Below are 25,088 nucleotides of genomic sequence, written 5' to 3'. Positions count from 1 at the left end.
TAATTTTTTATTTAAATTTCTTGAAACCTCAAACTTTGTACTATATAATTTAAATTTTGGTCCGCAATTGAGAATCTAGATATACCATGAATAAGTGGTATTATGAATTGAAACGACGAATATAACTGTAAAGTTGAATTGGTTTCTATCTTATTTATCGTATATTTCATACGAGCTGATTTAACTTTCCGATGGCAAATTCTTGGCCACGGGCCAACATCGAAACTTTATGCAAAGTTTCAAAATTTCAAAGAATTAAAGAAACATTGAGATGATTTTTGAGGATTTAGGTGTAAAAATTTGGGGCTTTCTCCATCTAAAATTTGTAAAAGGAAAGGCAAAGAGCATTGATTCAAGATTCAACATGTATGGCGGTCGATTGCGACTTGTCAGCGTGAGGGATTTTTTCTCTCCTTTTCGGTGGGTGTTTGTTTGTCTCTCACCTTTTTCTTTATTGTTCTACTTTTTCATTAATTCATTGCCAAAACTAACTACCGAGTTAGGAATTTACAAACAAATTTAAACTAAACCATGATAAAATATTTGGTTTTCTTTATCTTGCTTTAGTGAATATCGTATAGGTTTTTTGAATTCGGATTTAGTGTTAGGGTGTGTTTGTTTTGAGGTATAAGGAAGAAATACGTTACATTTATCACCTTATACCTTATTTGTTTTGACGTAATAAAAATTTCGGGCTGATGACATAAATTTTTAAGCAATATTTTTTTAATTGGAAAAAAGATAATTTTATATCTAAAAGAGGGTAGTACTATAATTTTATTATTTTATACCACCTTATGAAGAGTGGATCGATAAATATATTATCATTAAAATCAAATAAGATATAAAAGTATGGTGCCTAGAGCTGGCAAAACGGGCGGGCCGGGCCAACCCAGCCCGGCCCAGCGGGCTTTTGAGATTGACCAGGTCGGGCCAGCTCGGCCCGAATTCGACCGGGCTGCAAATTTTCAAGCCCAGCCCAGCCTCGACCGGGCTATCGAGCGGTCGGGCCAAACCCGCCCAATGTTTTTTTTTTCACTAAATTCTATTTTTATTTTTACACAAAATTAAATAAACTAAGATAAATCTAAATAATAATTATAAACAATATAGAAATATAAAATCATATTAGTCTACTACAATCAACAACTCATATCACATTAATTACAACATTTCTTTTGTATAACTAGAAATTATTCCCAACAATTTGCATTATTTTACTATTTTCATTTTATGTTTCCTAACAATTGGTCCCAATAATTCTAACATATACATATATATTTCTGCATACATATATTTTAAGTTTTTCTTTTTCTTTTCTATGGAATGATACAACTACTCTAAACATTAATTAAAATAAGAGATATTGAAAAGAGAAGATAATTTTCTTTCTCTTCCAACTAAAATGGGTAATACACGGCTATATATATATTGAAACTCTTCCACTTTCAAATCAAAACTTAAGTAAAAATAGAATAATAGTAATTAATAAAAATAAAATATTAAAATTAACCGAGCGGGCTTTTTAGCCCGAAAACCACGGGCTTTTTAGCCCCGGGCCCGATTAGCCCGGCGGGCTCATTGGGCGGGCTTTTTAGGCCCGGCTTTTTTCGGGCCTACATTTTGTACAGCCCAAAACACGGGCGGGTCGGGCCGGGTCAATTTTTGCCAGCTCTAATGGTGCCTACTTTAAGTGATAAATTTATACCTCATTATATTATTCCTCTATTTAGAAGATTAAAAAGCGAACAAGCCCTTAGTGTTAGTGTTATCTTAGTTGTTGGCTTTAAAATAAGATTATTTTATAAATAAATTGTTCTTTACTTGCATTATCAAATAAATTTAAATAATAAAGTTTTTAAATTTGGAAGGAGTTCTCTATTTTAGCGCAGCTAGTATGGCTAAGTTTAGTTTATAAACAACTGAAAGAAAAAAAAAAACTAAAATAAAACATAATTTAAAATAAATTAAACGATTTACAAATAAAAGCTGGAATAGCTCAGTTGGTTAGAGCGTGTGGCTGTTAACCACAAGGTCGAAGGTTCAACCCCTTCTTCTAGCGATTTTTATTTTTATATTTTCGCCCACTTACATTTTAGCGTTTTATTATTCTACATTTTGACTAAAATTTATTTTTATTTTATATTTTCAAATATTTTCGCCCACACTTACATTTTAGCGTTTATTATTCTACATTTTGACTAAAATTTATTTTTATTTTATATTTTCAAATATTTTCGCCCACTTACATTTTTGCGTTTTATTATTCTACATTTTGACTAAAATTTAATTTCTTTTTTGAAATATGGTTATTTTATATTTTGAAATATTTTCGTCCCATTTACTTCTTATATTTTCACTATCTACATTTCATACTAAAATAAAGGGTTAATGCCATGAAAAACCATAAACTTTGGTGCGATTTTCAAACTTTTCATGAACTATTTTTTTTTTATCAAATTTTCCATGAACTTAAGGGGTTGAACAATTTTTCCATGATTTTCAAAAATCCCCAAATTGAGTGCTGACATGGCATTTTTAAGAGACCTGAAAAGTGACATGGCGTCACCGGCGGTGAATCAAAACGACGTCGTTTAGGTGGGGTAAAACGACGTCGTTTTGAGCCCAAAACTACCTTTCTCTCCCTGTGTGTGTGTTAGTGGTCGAGCTCGCCGGAAAGAAGGTTTTTCGTCTCCATGGGCAGAGCTCTTCTAACCACCTGGTACTGCGAAAGGAGGCAGCGGATCTGCGAGGTGGTGGGGGAGGGCGGTGGAGAGAGAGGTGTGGTGTGGGGAAAGGCAGCAAGGGAGAAGAAGTTGTCGGCGGCGCGAGATCTGGGGAAGAAGAAGATTTTTTTAGGGAGAAGAAGTCGACGGCGGCGATGGATGTTTGGGGAAGAAGAAGAACGGCGACGCGTGGCTTGTGGTGGACGGTCTGCGGTGGAGGTCTGCGTGTCTGAGATCGAGGGACGGAGGTGACTGGCGCGGCGGCGGCAGGGGCGCCGGATCTGGTGCGGGTGCCGGAGGCGGTGGTGAGGGCGCCGAATCAGCAGACGTTTGGTGCCGGAGGCGGTGGTGAGGGAGGCAGCAGATCTGTAGGGTGGTGGTGGTAAAGGCAGCGTAGGGTGCGGCGGATCTGGTGTGGTGGTGGTAAAGGCCGCGAATCGGAGCAGCGGAGAGGGCGGCGACTGGCGCGGCGACGGATCTACAGGGTTGGTTAGGGAGGCGGCGGGTGGAATGAGGTGAAATTAGGGTTTGGCGGGTGGGGAAAGGCAGTGTAGGGGCGGCGGATCTGGTGTGGTGGTGGTAAAAGCCGCGAATCGGAGCAGCGGAAGGCGGCGACTGGCGCGGCGGCGGCAAGGGCGCCGGATCTGGTGTGGCGGCGGGTGGAAGGAGGTGAAATTAGGGTTTGGCCGATGGGGAAAATGAGGGAGACGATGGGGGGGTTCTTTTTCTTTTTGCTTTTTTTGTTTTTCTATTTTCCATGTGTCAATTTTTAGTTATAATTGGCGCCATGTCAGCGCTATATCAGCTTGTAATTGCCATGTCAGCCCGGAGCATCATCGGAGGTAAAAATCGTGGAAAAATTGTTCGAGTGTTTGAGTTCATGGAAAATTTGATAAAAAAAAATAGTTCATGGAAAGTTTGGAAATCGCACCAAAGTTCATGGTTTTTCACGGCATTAACCCTAAAATAAACGCAACTATTTTCGATTTAATATTTTTTATTAAAAAATATTACTATTATTTCATGTTTAGGAATATTTTCACCCCATTTACTTTTTAGCATTTTATTATTTGACATTTTGATTATTTACATTTCATAACAAAACACAACTAATTTCACAATTCTCATTGCCAAAAATATTAACTACTAGTACTATGTTTTTTTTAATTTTTTTTTTTGCAGAGAACTAGTACTCATAATTATTGTATATAAATCTCACTATATATATATATATATATATTTAATTAGACTTCAAGTTATTCCCTTTATAAACTTGATTGTATCACCGAAAATAGTGTTGCCGTTTTTTGCTCCATTCACCCTGTAACAAAATATTTTTGCTCCATTTACTTTCATACTAACAAAAGCCATTTTCATAATTTTGGTTGCCAAACAAAAAAGCTAATCCCCCCTTTCCACAATACTAGTATAAAATATTTTTAATTTTTAATTTTATTTCACACTATAAGATTTTCTCTTAAACCAAGATTAACACTCACTAAAAAAAAGTCATTTACCCTTAAAAAATTTCCCTATATAAACATTAATTGTATCACCAAAAAGAGTTTTGCCGTATTAGTTCCAAAAAATCCCACAACATCGATACATGTGAGAAGAGTTCGACTTTCAAAGTATGCAGAAAATGGAATGTCACAACAATTAATTGGGCGGCGGCCTTAATTATTTTCTCATGCCATGTTTCCTCGCAACCTTTACACTTATATAAATATTTCAATTTTATAAATTGTTATTCCAAACATAAAATGAGAAGAAATATAGTTCTCAATAAAAAAGAAAGTTGTATTTCGTTTTATTATAGTAAGATAAATTATGAGATGGAGACATAATACTATGAATATAAATGAATTATGTGGAAAACAATTTCGGCCTTTCCATGTGATCAATGAATGAATTGATTGTATTTGTTTGCCCATAACATCATGCGATTTCTCATCTCACCATCAAGAGGCATGTGGTAGTGAAATTATTTATTAGAATGGCATGTGGTTTTTGAGAGTGTTAAGGATTTCTTTTGGTGAGAAACAAATTTAGAATGGAATAATTGTGTTTGGTTGAAATAAGTAAAAAATCAAATGGTGCAAAATTTGAGTTGTTTTTAAATGACTTTACGTGGGAAATAATTTCGACCAAAAGTTAATGAAAGCGGTCCCCTAAAAGTGGTCTCAATTTCTCTTGCACTTAGTGAATGGATCAATCGGCCCACTTGCATAGCTAATTAGTAATTTTTAATTTGAGATTTCTGCAGCCACTATGATTAAGAAGGTTAAAAAAAAAAAAAGATGAATTAGAAATTGAAGGTCGTACTAGTAATTAAAGTTTCACGAATTGAGTTGGTTTGAAGAAATTCAACATGTTGCATGCTTGTATTGAATATTATTAACTCTTAATTATTGTTACTTAATTAATATAGTGAAAAAAGAAGTGTCAGAGCGTAACCAAATTTAGGTAAAATTTGTTATAAATGCCTCTAACAATATTAAAGTATGACAAAGTTAGGGTTGGACCACAGTACTTGGAAAACATAAAGATTAGAAATTTGTGATATGGTTCTATCTACTGATTTAAATGTGTCAGTCTCACTCTCTCAACACATGATTTCTGCAACACTATTAATTCATCACTCTCCTACATTAATGTTGCCACTTCAAAAAAAATTGAATTTGCTTATTCCTTCCAAATTAATTTATATCCTAATTCCTTTCACCAATACAAAAAGATGAGATAAAACAAATATTTTTAAGCCTAAGTTAAGCTTTTTAGATTTTGATGATGATTTATTTTCTATATATTTTACTCAAACACCGTAACACACACAAGATACGCATCTAAAAGAAATAAAATTCAATTTCCAGAATATCATCAAACACATTTTCATTATTACGCGCATTTTTTTTTAAGTTTCATAAACTCGTGATTCAAGAAGTTTTAAAAACAAATTCAAACATGAAACTAAATTTGATTTTCTTTTTTCCTATGTTGGGCTTTCAATCCAACAACAGTTCAATTTAGCCCACAAAAGAATTTGAACCCAAAAAACTCCGACATATAACTAAAATTTACAATCGGATTATTCTATAGATAGTCCAAATTTTATGTTGGGAAATAATACGCACATAATCACGACAATAAGAAAAAACATACAAGATCTAATTACTAATTCGTCACTATGTGACTATGTTTGGGGCGATGTCAAATTAGAGGTTTTCGTTATGATTTTTAGGATATAAAATATAATTAGGGTATATTTACTTTATATAATTGATTATATGGACGCGACGCTTGAGTATTTTTATCTGTTAGGTTCAAAGGGTCTCGAATAGGTGTATGGGGGGGGGAAATACACCTATAGGCTATTTTTGTCAAGATCTCAATACAGAGATCAAAAGCGAAACTATAAACACAAACTCAGACTCCTGTTTACTGAAAAGAGTTTGATCAAAACAGGGTTGACGAATGATACTGAAAGACTCTTCAGTAAGGAGTTATCAGTTAAGTCACAAGAACTTAACTTATGCACGTAAGGCTTCAGTCGAGTTTGATAAACAGAGATGTTATAAATCTCACTGACTATCAGAGGACAGATCAGTCAGACTGATAACACACGCAGCGGAAAACATTTGTTTCGCAAATAGCCTTTTGGGTTGAGCATGTTGTTAGTCTTAAGTTTCTCTTTGCAATTAATCAGTTTTCAGTTGAAGAGAGGAAGAGCACAAGTAAGAAATTAAATACTGAAAGCTGTAAATAACACAGAGATTTTAATGTGGTTCGGAAAACACTTCCTACATCCACGGTCGGTTGATCAGACCAATAACTTCACTCTGCAAGTGCTTACGGGTGCACTGCGAACCGATGCTCGTGCTTACGGGTGCACAACAAACCGAAACGTGTGCTTGTAGGTGCACACAACCGAAACAACTGAAGATCCAATCTTCAGTACCAACGCACCTTGTTGGATTTCTCACTCCTAGCACGAACTGGCACTAGGACCTCACGGAGACAGAGTACCTTCCTGAACTCCTTTGCAACTCAAACACTCGATTCTATCGGTCGAAGGGAGGTTTGAAATCTTGCCAACTGAACTTCAAAGAACAAGTTCTTTGGAGTTAGTTTGACCTAGGCTTTGGATAATCAAGGTTTGCCTAATGTCTAAGAGAATTTATGTAATCAGAAGTGACTGAGTTTTGGCTTTGAGATTCTCTCCTTCGATTTAAGCTTTGGAGAATTTGAGCTTTGGCTGAGAAGCAATTTTGGCAGAGCTTCAGCTTATATTGTTGAATCGGTGAAGATTGAAGTGATCCTCGAGCGCTATTTATAGGAGAAGTCTTGAATAGATCCGTTGGCGGAGAAAGTCTTCAAGATTTCTTCCGTTAGAGGGTAATTTGAACTTGGGCTGAGGCTTCAATCTTCGAGGTTCCTTGTTTGGTGACAACAGTTATGTTGAAGAGCAGGAGATGCGACGTCTCTGATAAAGTAGTCACCAAATAGGAATGACCTCTGCAGAGTAAGGACGATCCTGAGATCTTTGCATTTAATGCGGCTGTACTTCTGGAGTACGTGGCTTCCTTTGAACATTGGAGGTTCAGTCCGAGGAAGAATGTTTAACTGATACTTGATTTTAGTATCAGTCCGCTGATTCCATGTGGCTCGCATTAAGTAATCAGTTCAAGACTGATTCTTCGACTGTTGCTTCAGTCGGTAACTTCAGTCTTCAGTCTTCAGTCCTTCGTTCTTCAGTCTTTAGTCTTCAGAACAACAACTAAACTAGAAAAAGAACTCTAACACTTGAGTTTGAGCAGTTCTAGTCTATTACAAATGAAACCTATGGATTTTGGTATCATCAAAATAAGGATTAGGATATTCCATTAAGTTCCCAACATTGTCCCCCTTTTTGATGATGCCAAAACCACACAACAGTTCTAGGCAAGAAAAAGACTGAACTCAGAGCAAAAAGCAGGGTGAATACTTTTCCCCCTTAACAATAGTGCCTAAAACTTGTACTTAGAGAAAGAACACAACTGTTCAAAAATAGAACAAGGACAAGACAGAAAAATATTAATCAGAGCCTGAACAAAGAGTCATTGTCTTCAGGTTGATATCAAAAGAAGTTCTTTTCATTAAAAGAAAGACTGATGAGACATCAGTCAAGGTACAGGGCAAGACTTACAAAGGAGTAAAAACAACAAAACCAAACACATGGGAAACCCATGGACTCCAGCAGTCTGCTTGTCTGCGCCTTGAACTTCTTGATCTTCATCTTTAGTCTTCATGTTCCTAAGCTTGTTTCACTCACACTTGTTTTCCGTTGACTTGAGGTCTTTACTGAAAAGTCATCCTTACAACTTCTGGTGATCCTTTTGCTTTACCATCTTCAGTCTTTCGACAAGATGCAGGAAAAAATCTTCTGACTTCCTACTTTCCCCCCTTTTTGGCAACATAAAAAAGAGAGCTGATGATGGAAGCTATGATCGGATAGGACTCAACTCCGATTCTAAAGCACTTGTGGAAGGACTTGAGAAGAGGATGAGTCCAGAGATGTAGAAGAGGAAGACGCCGTGTGGAGAGAGAAGGGAGACGGAGAAGTGAAGGAAAGGAAAGTATGCATAGCATTTTGGAGATATTCATGAGATGCAGCTATGCACACAAACCTTAAAGGAAGAAGGTGAAAGACAAGAGGTGGTGAGGAAGAGGAGTGATAGAAGTGAGGAGGGATATGAAGGAAATGCATGGCGAGCCTTTGGTGAAAGAAGTAGGGCAAAAGGCGGCTCGTCATACATGAAAAATCGAATCAGTGATAGTCGTGAGGACAAACACTGTCGATATTGCGCCGGCTGACAACGAGCTCCTGCTCATTATTGTTGCACCATGTGGAAGCTTCACAAAAAGGTGTGTGGCTCGCCTAAGAACCAGGTGAAGTCCGTCTTCGTGAGACAAGTACTTCAAACCATATGGGCCGGGCATGAGGATGGAAGACACTCTCGTCGCTGGATACAAATGAGAATGGAGCAAGCTTTGACGTCGGAGAGTCGTTTAGATCCAGTGGAAGGGTCCGGTGAAGACCAAGTATGTGAGCGTCATTCTCCTACTCCATGACTTTGTAGTCATCAATTTCTCCTTTGTCGGAACAAAATTTTCTCTGCACTTTTTGAAAGATTGAAAATTTTTCTCACAGTGAAGGCTGTGGAGAATTGTTAGTTGATGCAGAAAATAAGCGAAGACATCAAGGTATAAATAGATAAATTTTACCAAGAAGGAAGATGAAAAAGTTTTTCAAAAACTGTGCCTAATATATTTTTTTTTTGAAGGAAAATTTCACGTCCTCCGTCACTGCAGAGGACGGAAGCTTCAAAAGGTGAGAAAGATCATTGCATTTTGTCAAATCAATAAGATTCTCAAGATTTTCATTTCAGAGACAAAAGCTTGGAAAGATTTTTAAGAAAAGATCAGGACAAGTTAAATCAAATACAGATTTTCCCTTTTAAAAGTACTTGTCCTTCTCGGATATTCCATTTTCCAACAATCAGTTAAAGATTTTGAAACAAACTGATCAGTTAGTGAAAACTTTTGAAAATAGACAAAAGACTCATAACTGAACTAACTGATATTTAAATAGTAAGTTGAAGATACTTACTGATCGACTGATCATTGTAGTCAGTCGATACTACTAATCCTGGTTGACTTATCAGGATGAGTTCTCTTCAGATGAAGACTTATCTTCATTGCTTTCCACGTCAGCAGTTGTGGAGCACCAGTTGGTTGACCACCAGTCATCGTGACTGTTTAAGGAGATCTTCAAACACAACATCACTCTTCTGGGTTGATGAGGCCGATCCTTGCACACAGATCGTTGAACATTTCTTCAGGAAGAGCTTTGGTCAGCAAGTCTGCTCTCTGAACTGCGGTCGAAATCCATTCAATAGAGATATCCTTCTTTTCGACATGATCACGAATGAAGTGATGTCGGATAGCAATATGCTTGACTCTGGTGTGATGAACTGGATTCTGTGAGATTGCAATAGCACTGGAGCTGTCGCAATAGATTGGGACTTCCTTCTCTTCGATCCCATAGTCCTTCAGTTGTTGGACTAACCATAGGAGTTGTGAGCAGCAGCTTCCCGCAGCAACATATTCAGCTTCAGTGGTGGAGGTGGCGACTGAAGTATGCTTCTTTGAAAACCAAGAGATGAGCTTGTTGCCTAGGAATTGACAAGTTCCCGAAGTTGATTTGCGATCAATTTTGTATCCTGCAAAATCTGAGTCTGAATATCCGGTGAGCTTGAAGTCATCGTCAGCTGGGTACCACAGTCCTAAGTTGGGTGTGCCTTTGAGATATCGCAAAATTCATTTTGCAGCATCCATATGAGCTTCTTTTGGATCTGAGTGATATCTTGCACAAACCCCGACTGCATACGCGATATCTGGTCTGCTTGCAGTCAAATACAGCAATGATCCAATGATTTCTCTGTATTTGGTTGACGATACAGATTTTCCTTCCGATCCTGGATCAACTTTCCAGTTTGTGTTCATTGGGATCTTGACTGATTTCATGTGCTGAATACCGAATTTGGCGATCAGTTCTTTGGCGTACTTTGACTGATTGATCAGTATTCCTTTGCTGGTCTGCTTGACTTGTAATCCAAAAAAGAAATTCATTTCTCCCATCATGGACATCTGAAACTTCTTAGTCATGATATCAGCAAACTTCTTACACATGCGTTCAGATTTGGATCCGAAGATTATGTCATCGCCATAAATCTGAACAAGTAGAAGATCTTCTCCTTCCTTGAGAGTGAACAAAGTTATGTCCACTAATCCTCTCTTAAATCCTTGTTCAACAAGATACTCAGAAAGAGTATCGTACCATGCTCTTGGTGCTTGTTTCAAACCATAGAGCGCTTTCTTCAGCTTGTACACCTTTTCTGGTCCTGCAACCTCAAAACCTGGAGGTTGTTCCACGTAGACTTCATCGGTGAGCACTCCATTGAGAAATGCGCACTTCACATCCATTTGGTGTACCTTGAATCCTTTGTGAGCTGCAAAGGCTAAGAAGAGCCTGACTACTTCCAATCTGGCAACTGGGGCAAAAGTCTCATCATAGTCGATTCCATCTTCTTGACTGTAACCTTTTGCTACTAGCCTTGCTTTGTTTCTCACAACATTTTCTTCTTCGTCTTTCTTATTTTTGAAAATCCATTTCAAGCCGATCACCTTTGCATCGTCTGGTCGATCCACAAATTCCCAAACTGAATATCGATTGAATTCATTTAGTTCTTCTTGCATTGCGATGACCCATTGAGTGGACTTCAGAGTTTCTTCGACGTCCTTGGGCTCTGTAGATGATAAGAAACATCTGAAGTTCTTATCTTCGTTGATGCAGTTCTGGTTGATATCAAAGACGAGGTTGCACATTGATCTTCGAGTCTTTACACCGTCTGATGGTTCTCCAATGATGTTCTCCTTTCAATGGAGTTCAAACCATCTTCGATACTTCTTGATCTCTTCTGGTGATGGTGGAGGTTCTTCAGTCAGAATGGTTATGAATTGTTGAGCATTTTCTTGAGCTGAGGAGTGTTGAACTGGAGTTGCTTCAGTAGGTTCAACTTGTTCTTTGGCTACTGGAGTTTCCCCTTGACTGATGCCATCTGCAGTGGCTCCAGTCTGAGCTTCAGACCTTTAACTGATCTTCTGATACTGAAGCTTTTCAGTATCTTCTTCTTTTCCTAGTCCCCACACCAAGACTGTAGAAGGTTCGGTGTTGTCTATTTCAGTCATGGAAACTTCAGTGTTCTCAACACTTCTTTCAGTTTCCTGTATCCTGAAATCATCAGTAGACTTACCAAAAACAACATGTGGTGTTTCTTCAACACAAAGAGTTTGAGAATTAAACACTCGATAGGCTTTGCTGGATCGTTCAGTTCCAGAGTATCCAAGAAAGATTCCTAGATCAGCCTTTCTATCAAATGTGTTTAATCTCCTCTTATCATTGTTGTGGATGAAACACCTAGAACCGAAAGCATGAAAATATGAGATTGAAGGCTTCCTGTTCTTCCATAGTTCGTATGGGGTTTTCCCATGTCTTTGAGTGAGGAAGGAGCGATTCTGCGTGTAGCATGCGTTGTTGACTGCTTCTGATGAGGAGTAAGGATCCCATCAGCCATCCTACCCCGAACAAGGATAGCGGCGCCGATTTAGCCCCGGGACACACTCGGCCCAAGAAGCGTGAATACACCACACGATCACCGAAATAACACAACGACGATGATCAATGTCGGCGCAGATTAAGAAAGAAGCTGGCTTAAACCCCAAGCCCACTCGGATCGAAAGAAGCAAAGCCATATCATAAGAGATAGCGGCGCCGCCAAATATCTGCGCAGACTTGAGAGGACAGTGCAACGCTAAAAGCAACATACGGAGAAGACTTAAGGAGTGAAAACAACCAGTAATGAGAGCTGGAAAAGAGCACGTGTTCAACAAAAAGCTGCAAAATAGTTAGAAAGTTTGTTAGTAGAGAGAGAAATGTTCACGTACGCCGCATGTGGAGTACGTGAACGACACGAAAAGCCCATTTTACCCTTCGCCCTAATGTAATCCTATAAATACGCTCTGTAAACCAATATTTGATATGCAATTTTACCTTAAGAAATCTCATCTGCAAGTTTTCAAGCAAATCCCCTCTCACACTGCGATACAGGTGATTCCGACGTCCTTTTCCGACTAGTTTAGATAGGTTTGAACGTTAAACCTCACCAACTGGCGCCGTCTATGGGAAACTCTGGGCTAAGGCGTGAGATTTGAGAGAGTGTCTGAGTGTCCTTGTCCATATTCGGTTTAGATCTGTTCATCCTGGCATAAATCAAAGGGAAGAAGGGGGTCTCGTTACCAAGCCTGCGTTTATGGCTATACTTTACCGCATTTGAGGTTTATACGTAGAAATGGATGGAATAATCAAGTGATTTGTGCATAAATGTTTAAACGTGGCTTATTTTGCGTTTATAATGGGTGATATGTATGTTTGTTGTGTGTATCGGCAATCCACTGGGATTTTCGGATTCTGGGTGGCCTTTGTCACCTTGCATGAATGAAGGGGAAATAGCAGGGGAAAGAGACGGTTTATTCAAATATTTTTTGGGAACTGTGCCATTTTTGAATTTTTCTTTGGGAACTGTGCTGTTTTTGAATTTTTGAACTTTTCCATACGTGTTGTGCATTAATGTTACTTGCTTAATTTTGATGCATTCCCGGCGCGATACAGAGAGGTAACTCCCTTTCTGTGTTTCTGACGTTTCACTGTTTATTTTGGCTAACCTTTGTGCTTCTCCGAGAGCATTTTTCTACCGGAGAGGACCTTCCGTTGCAGAAATGTCCTTTACCTAATTATGAACGACGGGAACTCTGTTTCACCTTTTTTCTGAGTTTATTTCCTAGAAGAGGGAGATGTTCATCTCAGAAAGAACTGCAAAGAGGATTTCTATAAATTCCTTTATATCTATGGATGTCCGTACATTTAATCGAGAATCGTTCCATGGGCCGAAGTTCGTGGGTTTTTCTGGGGCTTATCTTTTATTGGAATATTTATGGGCCCACCTACCTCCGATATAACACAACGACATCTGCGCAGCCCGCCTGCGCCGGTATACTTCTCCAACCTTGACTCATTATTTCTTATCTTACTGCGATACAGTGAACAGGTACTTTACAATGGCAACTCATCAACACTGCAAGGATCTAAACAAGGATTTCGAAGCCGCTGCAGGGAACACATCTGACAAACCTACTGACGACACATCGACTAAGGGAGTCGACTTGACTGGGCTTACGCCGCCGGGTTTCACTACGATCAACAACATGATCCCTGCTTCTGTACAATCTAATATGGGAGCAAATGTGCCCGCCGTGGCAACTATCACTACAGCACCAGGACCGACCAATGTCCCTATCAATGACCAAGTTTTGGCTATGCTCAACTATGCAACTATTCGCTCTTTAATGGGCATTACTCAGCCAACAGTCTCACCAGAGGGAATCATAGCTGCTCAGAAAACAGCAACCGCGCCTGCGCAGGCAGGAGGTGGAGAGACAGCGATGGCCGCTCAAACAGGAATAGACAGAGGAGAAGAAGGAGGAAAGAACAAGCGGAAGTTTGTTACGAACAGTGTCCAGATCGAAGATGTGACTGATTCAACCAGCGGGACCACTCCGCAGCGCAGCTTAGGTGCACACAAGGACAATGACAGGCTGAAGGAAAAAGTATCTTTCCTCCGAGACCAGCTGAAAAGTCTGGAGACAGAACTCAGGGAGCACGATCATAACACAGAGGTGAACAAATTCCCCGACCAGCACAGACTGAGACCTGAAGAGCCCCGGAGGGAACTCCTCAAAAGAAGTCGGCGCAGGCCGAATGATACCATATTCACAAGAGACCGGGAGGGACACCACTCCGACATCCCTATATCAACACCCATGCACAAGAGCCCTTTCTCGGAGGAAATATTGTTGGAACCCCTACCAGCAAATTACCGCCCCATCTCATTGGATTATGATGGCACCACAGATCCGGAGGTGCATATAGCTCGTTTCGAGGGGCTGGCGGCGCTACATCAGTATGGGGAGGGAATCAAATGCAGGATCTTCGCCACGACTCTATCGGGCATGGCCCAGCGATGGTTCCACAATCTGAGAAATAATTCTATATACTCATACGATGATCTTCATCTCATATTCATGAGACAGTTTGCCAGCGCGAAGCGGGTTGGGAAAACACCAATTTCCTTGATGGACATCAGGCAGGAACCACAAGAAACACTTCGGGAATATGTAGCACGATTTAACACAATCGCGTTAGACATACCAGACGCCGAATCTCAGATTAAGTGGTATGCTTTCGCTAGAGGGTTAAAACAAGGCCCGCTCTTTGAGGCACTCCAGATCAAGCCGCCCACTAGTTTCGAAGACATCATGACAATAATACCGGGATACCTCCAACTGGAAGACGCTAAAATGGCAAGGAAGGCAGAGGCCGATAAGCTCAAACCTAAGAAGCAGGACAGCGCAGACGCTGGAGAAAAATACATCCCGAGAAATCCCTACCGAGGTTTACCTCCCAGGATCCCAACAAGGGCCATCGAAGCTGGAGCAGGCTCATTAATCACGGCGCAGACAGAGAAGAGGGAAGAGCGCGGGGGTTACCGAGATGATTTACAAAATCCAACTCAATGGAATCGTCACATAGACGAAATTTTCCATCAGATCAAAGAAGAGAATTATTTCAGAGCTCCAAAGGATTACCAACCCGGAGCCCCAGCCCCAGGCAGGAACAATTTGTTATGTGAATATCACAACCGTTACGGTCATCTCACCCGCGAGTGCGGACATTTGAAACATCAGCTGGAAATTTTGGTCAGGAAAGGGTTCCTAGATCAATTCATAGAAAGACCACGAGGCTCATATAGAGAGAACCGTTACGATGAACGTAGGGAGGATGAGCGGCGCCGACGGGATGATACCCGCCACGACCATGAGGACAGGGAAAGAAGACACAGACATGAGGAGAGAAGGGAAAAAAGAAATCATAGGCGAGATAGCCAGGACAGACACAACCCCGCAAACCACGCCCAGTATGATAGGGAGGTACACATGATTACAGGAGAAAATAATATTCCAACATCTAACAGGGCCAAAAAACAATTGGCCCGCACGGTCAGATCTGGATACTATGACAAAGCTGTCATGACAATCAACACCGCGCCCGACGAACCGATAATATCCTTTGGACCAAAGGATGCTAGGTCTTTATTCTATCCTCATGACGACGCCTTGGTTTTTTCTGCCAATGTGGCCAACGTATTGGTACACCGCATCTTTGTTGATTCAGGCAGCGCCGTCAACATCTTATATCTAGAGTGCTGGCAGGCAATGGGTTTGGAGGCTAAGTTAGAGCCCGCTGCGGCGCCTCTTTATGGGTTTTCAGGGGAATCAGTCCTACCGGTGGGAATAATTGAGTTGCCAATGACGATAGGGCAACCATGGGGAAAAAAGACCCGAATGGTCAAGTTCTTGGTCATCGACGCACCGAAACCCTCTTACAACATGATCTTTGGGAGACCGGCGCTGAACTCTTTTAAAGCAATCATCTCTACTCTTTACTTGAAGATGAAGTTCCCCTTGGAAGGAGGCAAAATTGGTGAAGTGTGGGGAGACCAGGCTGTGTCGAAGAAATGCCATGTACAAGTATTAACTCAATACTCCGGACAAAAGCGAGAAAGGTCAGTACACCAAGTAGAGGCAAGCAAGAAGGGAAAAATTGGAGTGATCACGGCCTGAGCGGAGAGAGATCGCAGAGCTGCAAGGGGGAAATGATAAAACACCCCTCGTCACTACCAATGATACGTGCATGGTTGTTGAGCTTTTCAAGGATAAGGAGGGATTTACCACCAAAATCGGGGCACATATGGAGCCAGAATTGCAAAGAAAAGTAATAGCTTGCCTGCGCAGAAACGCTGACGTATTCGCGTTCACTACGGCGGACCTGAAAGGAATCGACAGAGAGCTAGCCGAGCATCGTTTGAACGTGGACCCCACGATCAAGCCAGTCAAGCAAAAGACGAGACACTTCGGTACTGGAAAGGATGCTGCTATTCGAGAGCAGATACAGGCGTTATTAGAAGCGGGACATATCATAGAAGTGCAATACCCGGACTGGGTGTCAAACGCTGTCATGGTGGAAAAGAAGGCTAATACTTGGAGGATGTGTGTGGACTATCGGGACCTCAATGCAGCCTGTCCAAAGGATTGTTACCCATTGCCACGGATTGACCAGTTAGTAGACGCAACATCAGGATGCGAACTTTTGTCAATGATGGATGCTTACCAAGGATACCATCAGGTTAAGATGTATAAGAACGATGTTATTAAAACAGCATTCGCAGTCTGCGCAGGGATCTTCGCATATGTGAGTATGCCATTTGGACTAAAAAACGCTGGGGCTACTTACCAGAGAATGATGGATAGAATCTTCAAAGATCAATTGAAAGAAAATGTGTCAGTCTATGTAGATGACATGCTGGTACGCAGCACTGAAGCACGCAGACATGCGGACGACTTGGAGGAAATCTTCTCGGTGATACGAAGACACAAGCTCATGCTCAATCCGGCTAAATGTACCTTCGGGGTGCAGTCGGGGAAATTCCTGGGATACAAGGTTACGCCTGAGGGGATAGAAGTGAATGCAGACAAAGTTAGAGCTATTATTGACATGACGGCGCCGCGAAACGTCAAAGAGATACAAACATTGAACGGACGAATAACTGCACTAAGTCGGTTCATATCGAGGTCAGCAGAAAGAAGTCTGCCCTTCTTCAAATTTTTGAGAAAGGAAAGTCGATTCGAGTGGAGTAGCGAGTGCCAGCAAGCCTTTGAGGACCTCAAAGAATATCTCAAAGGACTACCCGTCTTGACCAAACCGATACCGGGGGAACCACTATATCTATACACTTCGGTGGAGGTAGAATCTTTGAGCGCTGTGCTAGTGCGGGAGGAAGGGGGTACGCAGAAACCAGTTTATTTCGTGAGCAAAATCATCCAAGGAGCGGAGATCAGATACACCGCAGTGGAAAAAACAGCTTATGCTATCATGATCACGGCAAGAAAGTTGCGCCCATACTTTCTGTCACACAAAATTATCGTCAGAACAGCGTTGCCTTTTCAACAAATCCTGGGGAGGCCAGACCTCGCAGGGAGAATGGTAAAATGGGCCATTGAGCTGGGCGAATATGACGTGGCGTTCGAACCGCGTACAACCATTAAGGCACAGGCCCTAGCTGACCTCATTCAAGAGACCACGAGATGGCCGTTGCGAGGACCATGGACGGCGCAGGTCGACGGTTCCGTCACCAAAGAGGGGTGTGGAGTCGGAATATACATTGAATCGCCAGAAGATGGAACCTACCAGTTTGCGATCAAGTTTGAGGACAAGCTGTCAAATAACGAGGCAGAATACGAAGCAGTGATAAGGGCTGCCCATATCTTGAAGGAGCTCAGAGCAGACACAGCAATAATCAAGACCGATTCGCAATTGGTAGCCCAGCAGTTGAGAGGCGAATGTGAGGTTCGTGATGACAGAATGCGAGCTTACTATGATAGGATGCAGCAGCTCAAGGAAAAGTTTGAAGAATTGAAAATAATACAAGTACCCCGGGAAGAAAATCGAAGGGCTGACTTGCTAGCGAGGATGGCCAGCGCCGTTGAACAATCGTGGAATGACGAAATCACACTCTTGTTTGAACCAAAGAAGAGCCCAGGGACTCAAGTCTGCGCCGTCGAAGTGGGGAATGATTGGCGAGTCCCAATTATTCATTTCTTACGTACGGGAGAAAGAATGGAGGGAGACACAGCAAAATACGCTAGATATGAAAACTTCTGTTTGATCAACAACCAGCTTTATAAGAGATCTTTCACGAACCCGTTCCTTAAATGCTTATCAGCGGAGGAGGCAGAATTCGCCCTAAAGGAAATCCATCAGGGATGCTGTGGAAACCATGCAGGATACAAAGACCTGACCAGAAAAATCATCAGAGCAGGCTTTTACTGGCCTGGCATCGACAGGGATACCAAAGCTTATGTAAAGAAGTGCGAATCTTGCCAAAGACATGCGCCAAGGATTAACGTCCCTGGGGAAGAAATGGGGGTGATGTACTCGGCGTATCCTTTCGACAAATGGGGAATTGATATCGTGGGTAAACTGCCAACAGCGCCGGGAGGAAAATGTTTCTTGATAGTGGCAGTAGACTATTTCTCGAAATGGGTGGAGGCAGAGGCTGTAACAAGGGTGGATGAGACCACCGTCGAAAAATTCATCTGGAAAAATATCTGTTGCAGATACGGGGTGCCCAGAGTTCTAATATCAGATAATGGAGCACAGTTCACTAGTCAAAGAATCGAGGATTTTTGTTCAAGGATGGACATCGAGCAGAGATTCGTCTCAGTAGCCCATCCCCAAGCCAATGGTCAAGTCGAGCTGGCTAACCGCACTATCTGCGAGGGAATCAAGAAAAGACTAGAAAGAAGCAGGGGACGATGGGCAGAGGAATTGGACACGGTCTTGTGGGCGCTGCGTACCAGTCCCAAAACAGCCACAGGTGAAGCCCCGTTCACTTTGGTTTATGGCTCAAATGCGGTCATTCCAGCAGAGGTAAGGTTAGAATCACATCGGATTTGTACATATGATCCGGTGCAGAATGAAGAACTGCGCAGGCTTGAACTGGACCTCATAGATCTAAAGCGAGAAGAAGCCCAGGTCAAGGCTGCCAAGTACAAAAGCATCATTAAAGCAGGGTATGATAAGAAGGTCAAGCAGCGCCGATTCCAGAAAGGCGATCTAGTACTCAAGCGCGCGGATGCTCTGAAAGCTACCGGGAAATTTGAAGCTAACTGGGAAGGACCATATATCATCACCGAGGTCTTAAAGGGCGGAGCCTATCATCTGTCTGATCAGGAGGGGGGAGTTCTCGAGAGGCCGTGGAACATCAATCACCTCAAGAAATTCTATGTGTGAATCTTATTCATGTCTCGTCATTATGTAGACCAGATACTCTTTTTCCCCACAGGGGTTTTAATGAGGTCTGGGGCCATGGTCGTCATCAATAAAGATCTATGGTTTTAGGGGAAATTCGCCTTTTATGTTTTCTTCAACGTAATTTACAACACAAGTTAAGAAGACGACGCAAGCACAAATCCAAGGCATAAATTACACGACGAGGGCATTAATTGCACAAATTCAAGGCATAAATTGCACAATTCAAGGCATAAATTGCACAATCCAAGGCATAAATTGCACGACGAGGGCATTAATTGCACAAACTCAGGGCATTAATTGCACAAACTCAAGGCATAAATTGCACAATTCAAGGCATAAATTGCACAATCTAAGGCATAAATTGCACGACGAGGGCATTAATTGCACAAATTCAAGGGCATTAATTGCACAAATTCAAGGCATAAATTGCACGACGAGGGCATGAATTGCACAACGAAGGCATAAATTGCACAATTCAAGGCATAAATTGCACAACGAGGGCATTCATTGCACAAATTCACGGCACAAGTTACATGACAAGGGCAGTAATCATAGAAATATCAAACAGTGGATCGCACGAGGAGGCCACTATTAGCAAGAGCTCATCTGCGCTGCTACTGTCGATTTCACTCAAAACGTCACCCCTAGGATTCGAGGCGAATGATCAACAAATAAGAATATGGGACGATGACCACAAGAGCATCAACCACGAAATAAGGGCATTAATTGCATACGCTAAATTGCAAGGCCTAAGACATTAACTGCACAATACAAGATGTGAATTGCAAAGTCTAAGGCAATACGAGGATATCATTGATAGCGGCTGAGGCATTAACTGCAAGGTTTAAAACACGATGATCCAGGTCCCCCAGTCAGCGCAGAACGAGGCCTCGAGTCTGCACAGACAAATATTTTGTCCAGAGAATCAGCCAAAATTTCCATGGTCGAATCACGAGTCCGAACATTCTGACGAACATGGGGGTGTAGAGCACCAAACAAGATTACGGGCCTAGTGGTCATTCAGAGAGTACTCTGATTCGAGAAATATCATTGCGCAATAGTAACAGAGAATTTATGAGCAACACACGACATTTAAAAAAAAAAAAAAACCAAACAAGAAATAATGAACGGCTACAAAGGAGAAGAAGATACCAAAAAGGCAAGATTCATATGAGAGCCAAACAAATTACAAAATACAAAGATTCATACGAAGGTCCCATTACAAATATACGAAGTCTGCAAAACGAGAAAGAGGAAGTGTTCTAGCATCTAAGGGTTGGAAGGTGAAGTTGGGGGCTTGTCTATCTGTATCTCCTCATCTGTGTGGCCACCGCTGTCCCCACCGGAAGTTTCGGGCTGCGGAGGTTCCTGCGCGATAGAAGTCGGCGCCGCCACGATCACAGGAGCTGGCTCATAGAACACTCCGCCACCTGGGTAGTTACCCCGAACTGAGCGGATACGAGAGCGGATCTCGTCCATGTAAGGCGTCCTGATAAAGGGACGAGCCGGCAGAGTAGGCGGGGGGTTAGCATTACGGCCCATCACAAACAAGTCGATGGCCTTGTCTACGATAGGGAACCACCACTCGGGAGTCGGTGGCGAATCAGCGTGGATACCCAAAATTTTTCCAAGAGCATTGGAATCGATGGCATGCAGCACCGCATCATTTTCGCACAAGGCTCTCTGCTCAGGAGAAGCTTGGATCAAGTTAAGAGTAATCTGGGTGGACTCCTTGACAAGCCATTTCAACGCGGGGGCAGCAGCAGTCAGCAGTTCGGGGGTACAGCTGAATGCGATGATGGTTTCTTGCAACATGATACGCAAGAACGCGTGACCCTCAGGGGAAAGAAAATAGCGCAGTCGGTGTTGCTTGATACCATTTTGGAAAGCCGCGTTTTCTTTCGCCACTATCTCTCGCCTGAGGGCAGCCAACTTCTCCGCATGATCTTGGGCGACCGCTGCAAGTTCTTCTTCTCTCTCACGTTTCACACGCGTCAACTCTTCCTGAGCTTGAGCCAGCTCCGTATCAACAGACAACCTCTCAGCCTTCAACTTCTCGTTTTCCTCTCGCAAACGGCGAGCTTCCTCCTCAGCAGTAGTACATCGGGCCAGCGCCGCCAGAAATTCTTTATCTTTGGTCTGGACCTCGCCCTCTGCACGAAGAAGACTTCGAACAGCGGCCAAACATTCAACCCTGGCCTGCGCAGATGATATAACAAAGGAACTTAGAGAACACACATCTAAAAAGCGAAAATGGAATAAACGAAAATGAGCCCACCTTCTCAATCGTCATCACAAGGCCATCTGCTATTTGCTGGCGGTTCAAGGACTCCTGAACTTGAACATCAGCAGGAGCAATCTGGGCGATCATTTGAGATCGACATTCTTCACCAGTTAGATCTCCAAGAACACGAGGGGCGATCCCCGTTCCAAAGGACACCCCAGCATCACGGAAACGGTGAGGAGAAACGGGCATCTGAGCAGAGGAGGTAGCATCCTCTGAGTACAATACGACGGTTTCCGGCTGCGCCGCAGACGTCGTGGTTTTCTTTTTCTTCTGCTGCAATTGCCTCTTAGTCGAGACACCTTTTCGTTTCTTCAGAACTGGAAGATCATCCTCTTCCGCATTTCCGGTATCTTCCTCGCGAAGCTGGGGGCATCGAGAGCCGGAAGACCCCACGGCAATGGCTTGCGCGGCACCGCCTACAGTCTGCGCAGCCGGAGATGGTTCAACAACACCACTCTGGGAAAAGTTGAAGCTATCAATGACACCGACCGATGGGGTTTTCCACGTATCCATACCTAACTCAAAGCAAACAAAATGGAAAGCACATCAGAAACACAATCCAAAGAACAAATCCGACACGCATAAGAAAGAGGGACTAACGTAAAAAGCAAAATATGACAAATATTAATGTTAAGACACATTTAATACCCTCGGGAGATAGGGGGTAGCGGGAGAATAAGCCTGCACCGGCCAGGACAGAGGGTCTAGTCACCAGCACCTTCACGTCCAAAACTTCCTTGACCCGGGCCTCGGCCAACCGTGTCAGAAGAATATCTTCAATATCAGTTACGCGCGCAGAACTAGAAGGGGTGAGGTGCTTAGTCTCATGCCATTGAAGTTGGGCATCGGCGCCGATAATGTCTGGCCAAGTTCCATTTCGGGTTTGGACAAAGAAATATTTATCTTGGAAGTCTTTGTCTAAAGAAGTCATTTTTTTCATAAAAGCCATGTAACCCCCAGCCTTGGAGGTGAAATTATAATGGGACCCTGTTCGTTTCAGAACATGGGTCTTATGGAATAGGGCAGCGCTGTAGGGATAATTGTTAGCGGCGCAGACTAGATGTAGCACGTGGGCTCGACGAATAGAAGAAGGAGAAAGTTGAAAAAAGGGAATGCCATACAAATTACATAGTTCAATTAGAAAAGGAGAAGGAGGGATGCGCAGTCCAGCATCAACTTGATCGACCCAGATCGGAACAACATCGGGATTAATGCCTCGAAAGGTATTAGGCATGTCGGAATCAGGGTCAGCAGGATTCTGGATCCGGACTTTGTAATCCGAATCACCAACATCGATACGAAGGGCATCCCTTATCATCTTCATGGATCGGGTAGACAAAGTGGATTGGGGGAGGGCAGACGAAGCAGCCATGGATAATGCAAAGTTGCAAACAAGAAAATAGTACGAAACAAGAAAGGGGGAAGGAAGGGGGATGAAGAAACCGTCAAAAGGAAAAAATAAAATATCGCAAAGCTAGAGGAAGGAGAGAAGAGATACCTGGTTAAACCTAGCGACAGGGAGGGCGAGAAGAGAAAGGGGAACAACCGGCGGGGAGAGAGGAGAAACTGAAACAGAAAAAACGAAGAACGCAGAAGAGTGAAGGAAGAAAGAGAATAAGGAAAAGGAGAAAGAACAAACATTTATAGAGGAGATGGATTCGAAGAGACAGAAAAGGAGGGAAATCATTAGGGTTAAAAACTAAGGGTCCAGATTTAATCACGGAAATGGCGGTTGAAAAGGGAGGGTGCAGATCGAGTCTGGGGCTGTGAAAGGACGTGCACGGGGAATAACAAAGGTGTCAGTCATTAAATGACAAGACGTCATGGACAGAGGAAAGAAACCCTACGAAGACAAGAAAGCACCAAACGCTCGATACAATTACAAAAAGAAATCCAAAAACCTCTCACCCTAGAAATACCAGAGAATCGGCGCCGACTAAAGCCTGCGCCGCGTAGAAGAAATCAACATATTCGGCCCAGAAGACATATTTGACAAGAAAACAGCGTAGATCTAAGGCATCATTGGTCGAGAAAGGAATTGAACCAAGCTCTAAGCACACCTGACTCGGAAGAGCAGAGCCGTGTTACACAACGATCAAAGCAAAGTAGCAGTTCCAATATAAGTCGGCGTAAACTAGAATAGGGGAGTCCTGATTTCAAGAACATCTACGAAAATTCAAAGCTCTCTTTTTCGTAGACTAGGGGGGGAGTAGCTGATGAGGAGTAAGGATCCCATCAGCCATCCTACCCCGAACAAGGATAGCGGCGCCGATTTAGCCCCGGGACACACTCGGCCCAAGAAGCGTGAATACACCACACGATCACCGAAATAACACAACGGCGATGATCAATGTCGGCGCAGATTAAGAAAGAAGCTGGCTTAAACCCCAAGCCCACTCGGATCGAAAGAAGCAAAGCCATTGTAACACCCCGTATTTTGAGAAGCTATTTTATGCCCTAGCTCGTATTTAATTTGAGTTATTAAATAAATAGCTAGAGGAATAATGCACGAGGGCGAATAAATGAGATAAGATTTTTTTTTTGAGTTTATAGGCGGCGATATTATTTTCTCGGGCCTTATAAATCCTATTATGGAGAAGCCTATATTCGCCCTACATTTTAATTGAGATATCTATGTGATATTAATATTTTACGTGGTAGAATATTCACATATGATTTTGATACATTGTTATTATGATATTAGATATATCATAATTGAGATAAGTTTTTCCCACACGAAAATAAATATATTTCCGTGGGATATATTCCTACACACTAAATTAGTGATGTAAAGTAGTCAAGCATATGTGTATGTATTTTTCTATATCTCACTCTCTCTCACTCTCGACTCTCTCTCAATCTCTCTCAATCTCTCTCAATCTCTCTCACTCTCGACTCTCTCTCAATCTCTCTCACTCTCGACTCTCTCTCAATCTCTCTCCCTCTCTCTCTTTCTCCCTCACTCTCTCTCACTCTCGGTCTCTCTCTCCCCTCACGCACCCCCTTCTCTCTCTCCCTCATTACTTCATTCTCCCCCATAAATGTTGCACACATGCAACATTAAACCCTAACCTAAAAGGCTAACCTAGTTAGCCAAACACAATCCCAAACTTTAAGCTCTCACACCTCTCTCTCATATCTCTCTCTCTCGGCTCTCACTCCTCTCTCCTCCCTCCTCCTCTCTTCTCCTTCTCTATTCACTTCATAGGATGACATACTCCACCATTACTCCATCTTTGACTACAAGATAGTGTATTAAAAGAAGATCACACAAGCACATGCAAGTTTTCTCCCCCCCCACCTTTACTCGATCTCTCTCTCTCTCGGCCCTCCCTCTTCTCTCTTCTCTTCTTCTCTCTTCTCACTCTCTATTCCCCTCACTTCATGACATCCTCACCATCACTTCTTCATTTACTAACAAGATATGCATTAATAGCAAGATCACACCATCACTTCTCATAAAGGCAAGCAAGCTCTCTCTCCCTTT

General features: G+C 42.3%; 2 protein-coding genes and 1 non-coding gene across 3 annotated transcripts in view; 2 read left to right on the top strand and 1 right to left on the bottom strand.

Annotated features, from left to right (window-relative positions):
- Positions 1-17,320, bottom strand: part of LOC131003688 (gibberellin-regulated protein 6-like) — a 98,289-nt gene extending 80,969 nt beyond the window's left edge. Inside the window, exon 1 of the mRNA XM_057930234.1 lies at positions 17,310-17,320. The gene's annotated coding sequence lies outside the window, so the exon portion shown is untranslated. The remainder of the gene's footprint in view (positions 1-17,309) is intronic.
- Positions 1,989-2,062, top strand: TRNAN-GUU (transfer RNA asparagine (anticodon GUU)). The gene has a single exon. It is a non-coding gene; the product is annotated as a tRNA-Asn (tRNA).
- Positions 16,135-19,293, top strand: LOC131003699 (uncharacterized). The gene has a single exon (XM_057930245.1). It carries the CDS (start codon positions 16,135-16,137, stop codon positions 19,291-19,293), a length of 3,159 nt encoding a protein of 1,052 aa, XP_057786228.1.
- The last annotated feature ends 5,795 nt before the right edge of the window (positions 19,294-25,088 follow it).

Source organism: Salvia miltiorrhiza, unplaced genomic scaffold, assembly GCF_028751815.1.
Source record: "Salvia miltiorrhiza cultivar Shanhuang (shh) unplaced genomic scaffold, IMPLAD_Smil_shh original_scaffold_259, whole genome shotgun sequence".
Lineage (NCBI taxonomy): Eukaryota > Viridiplantae > Streptophyta > Magnoliopsida > Lamiales > Lamiaceae > Salvia > Salvia miltiorrhiza.
The sequence above is the reverse complement of the archived record's forward strand: the minus strand, read 5'-3'. Positions and strand labels throughout refer to the sequence as shown.

Coding starts and splice junctions, on each gene's coding strand:
- LOC131003699 (XM_057930245.1), top strand. CDS start 16,135: ATGGTTGTTGAGCTTTTCAAGGATAAGGAGGGATTTACCACCAAAATC.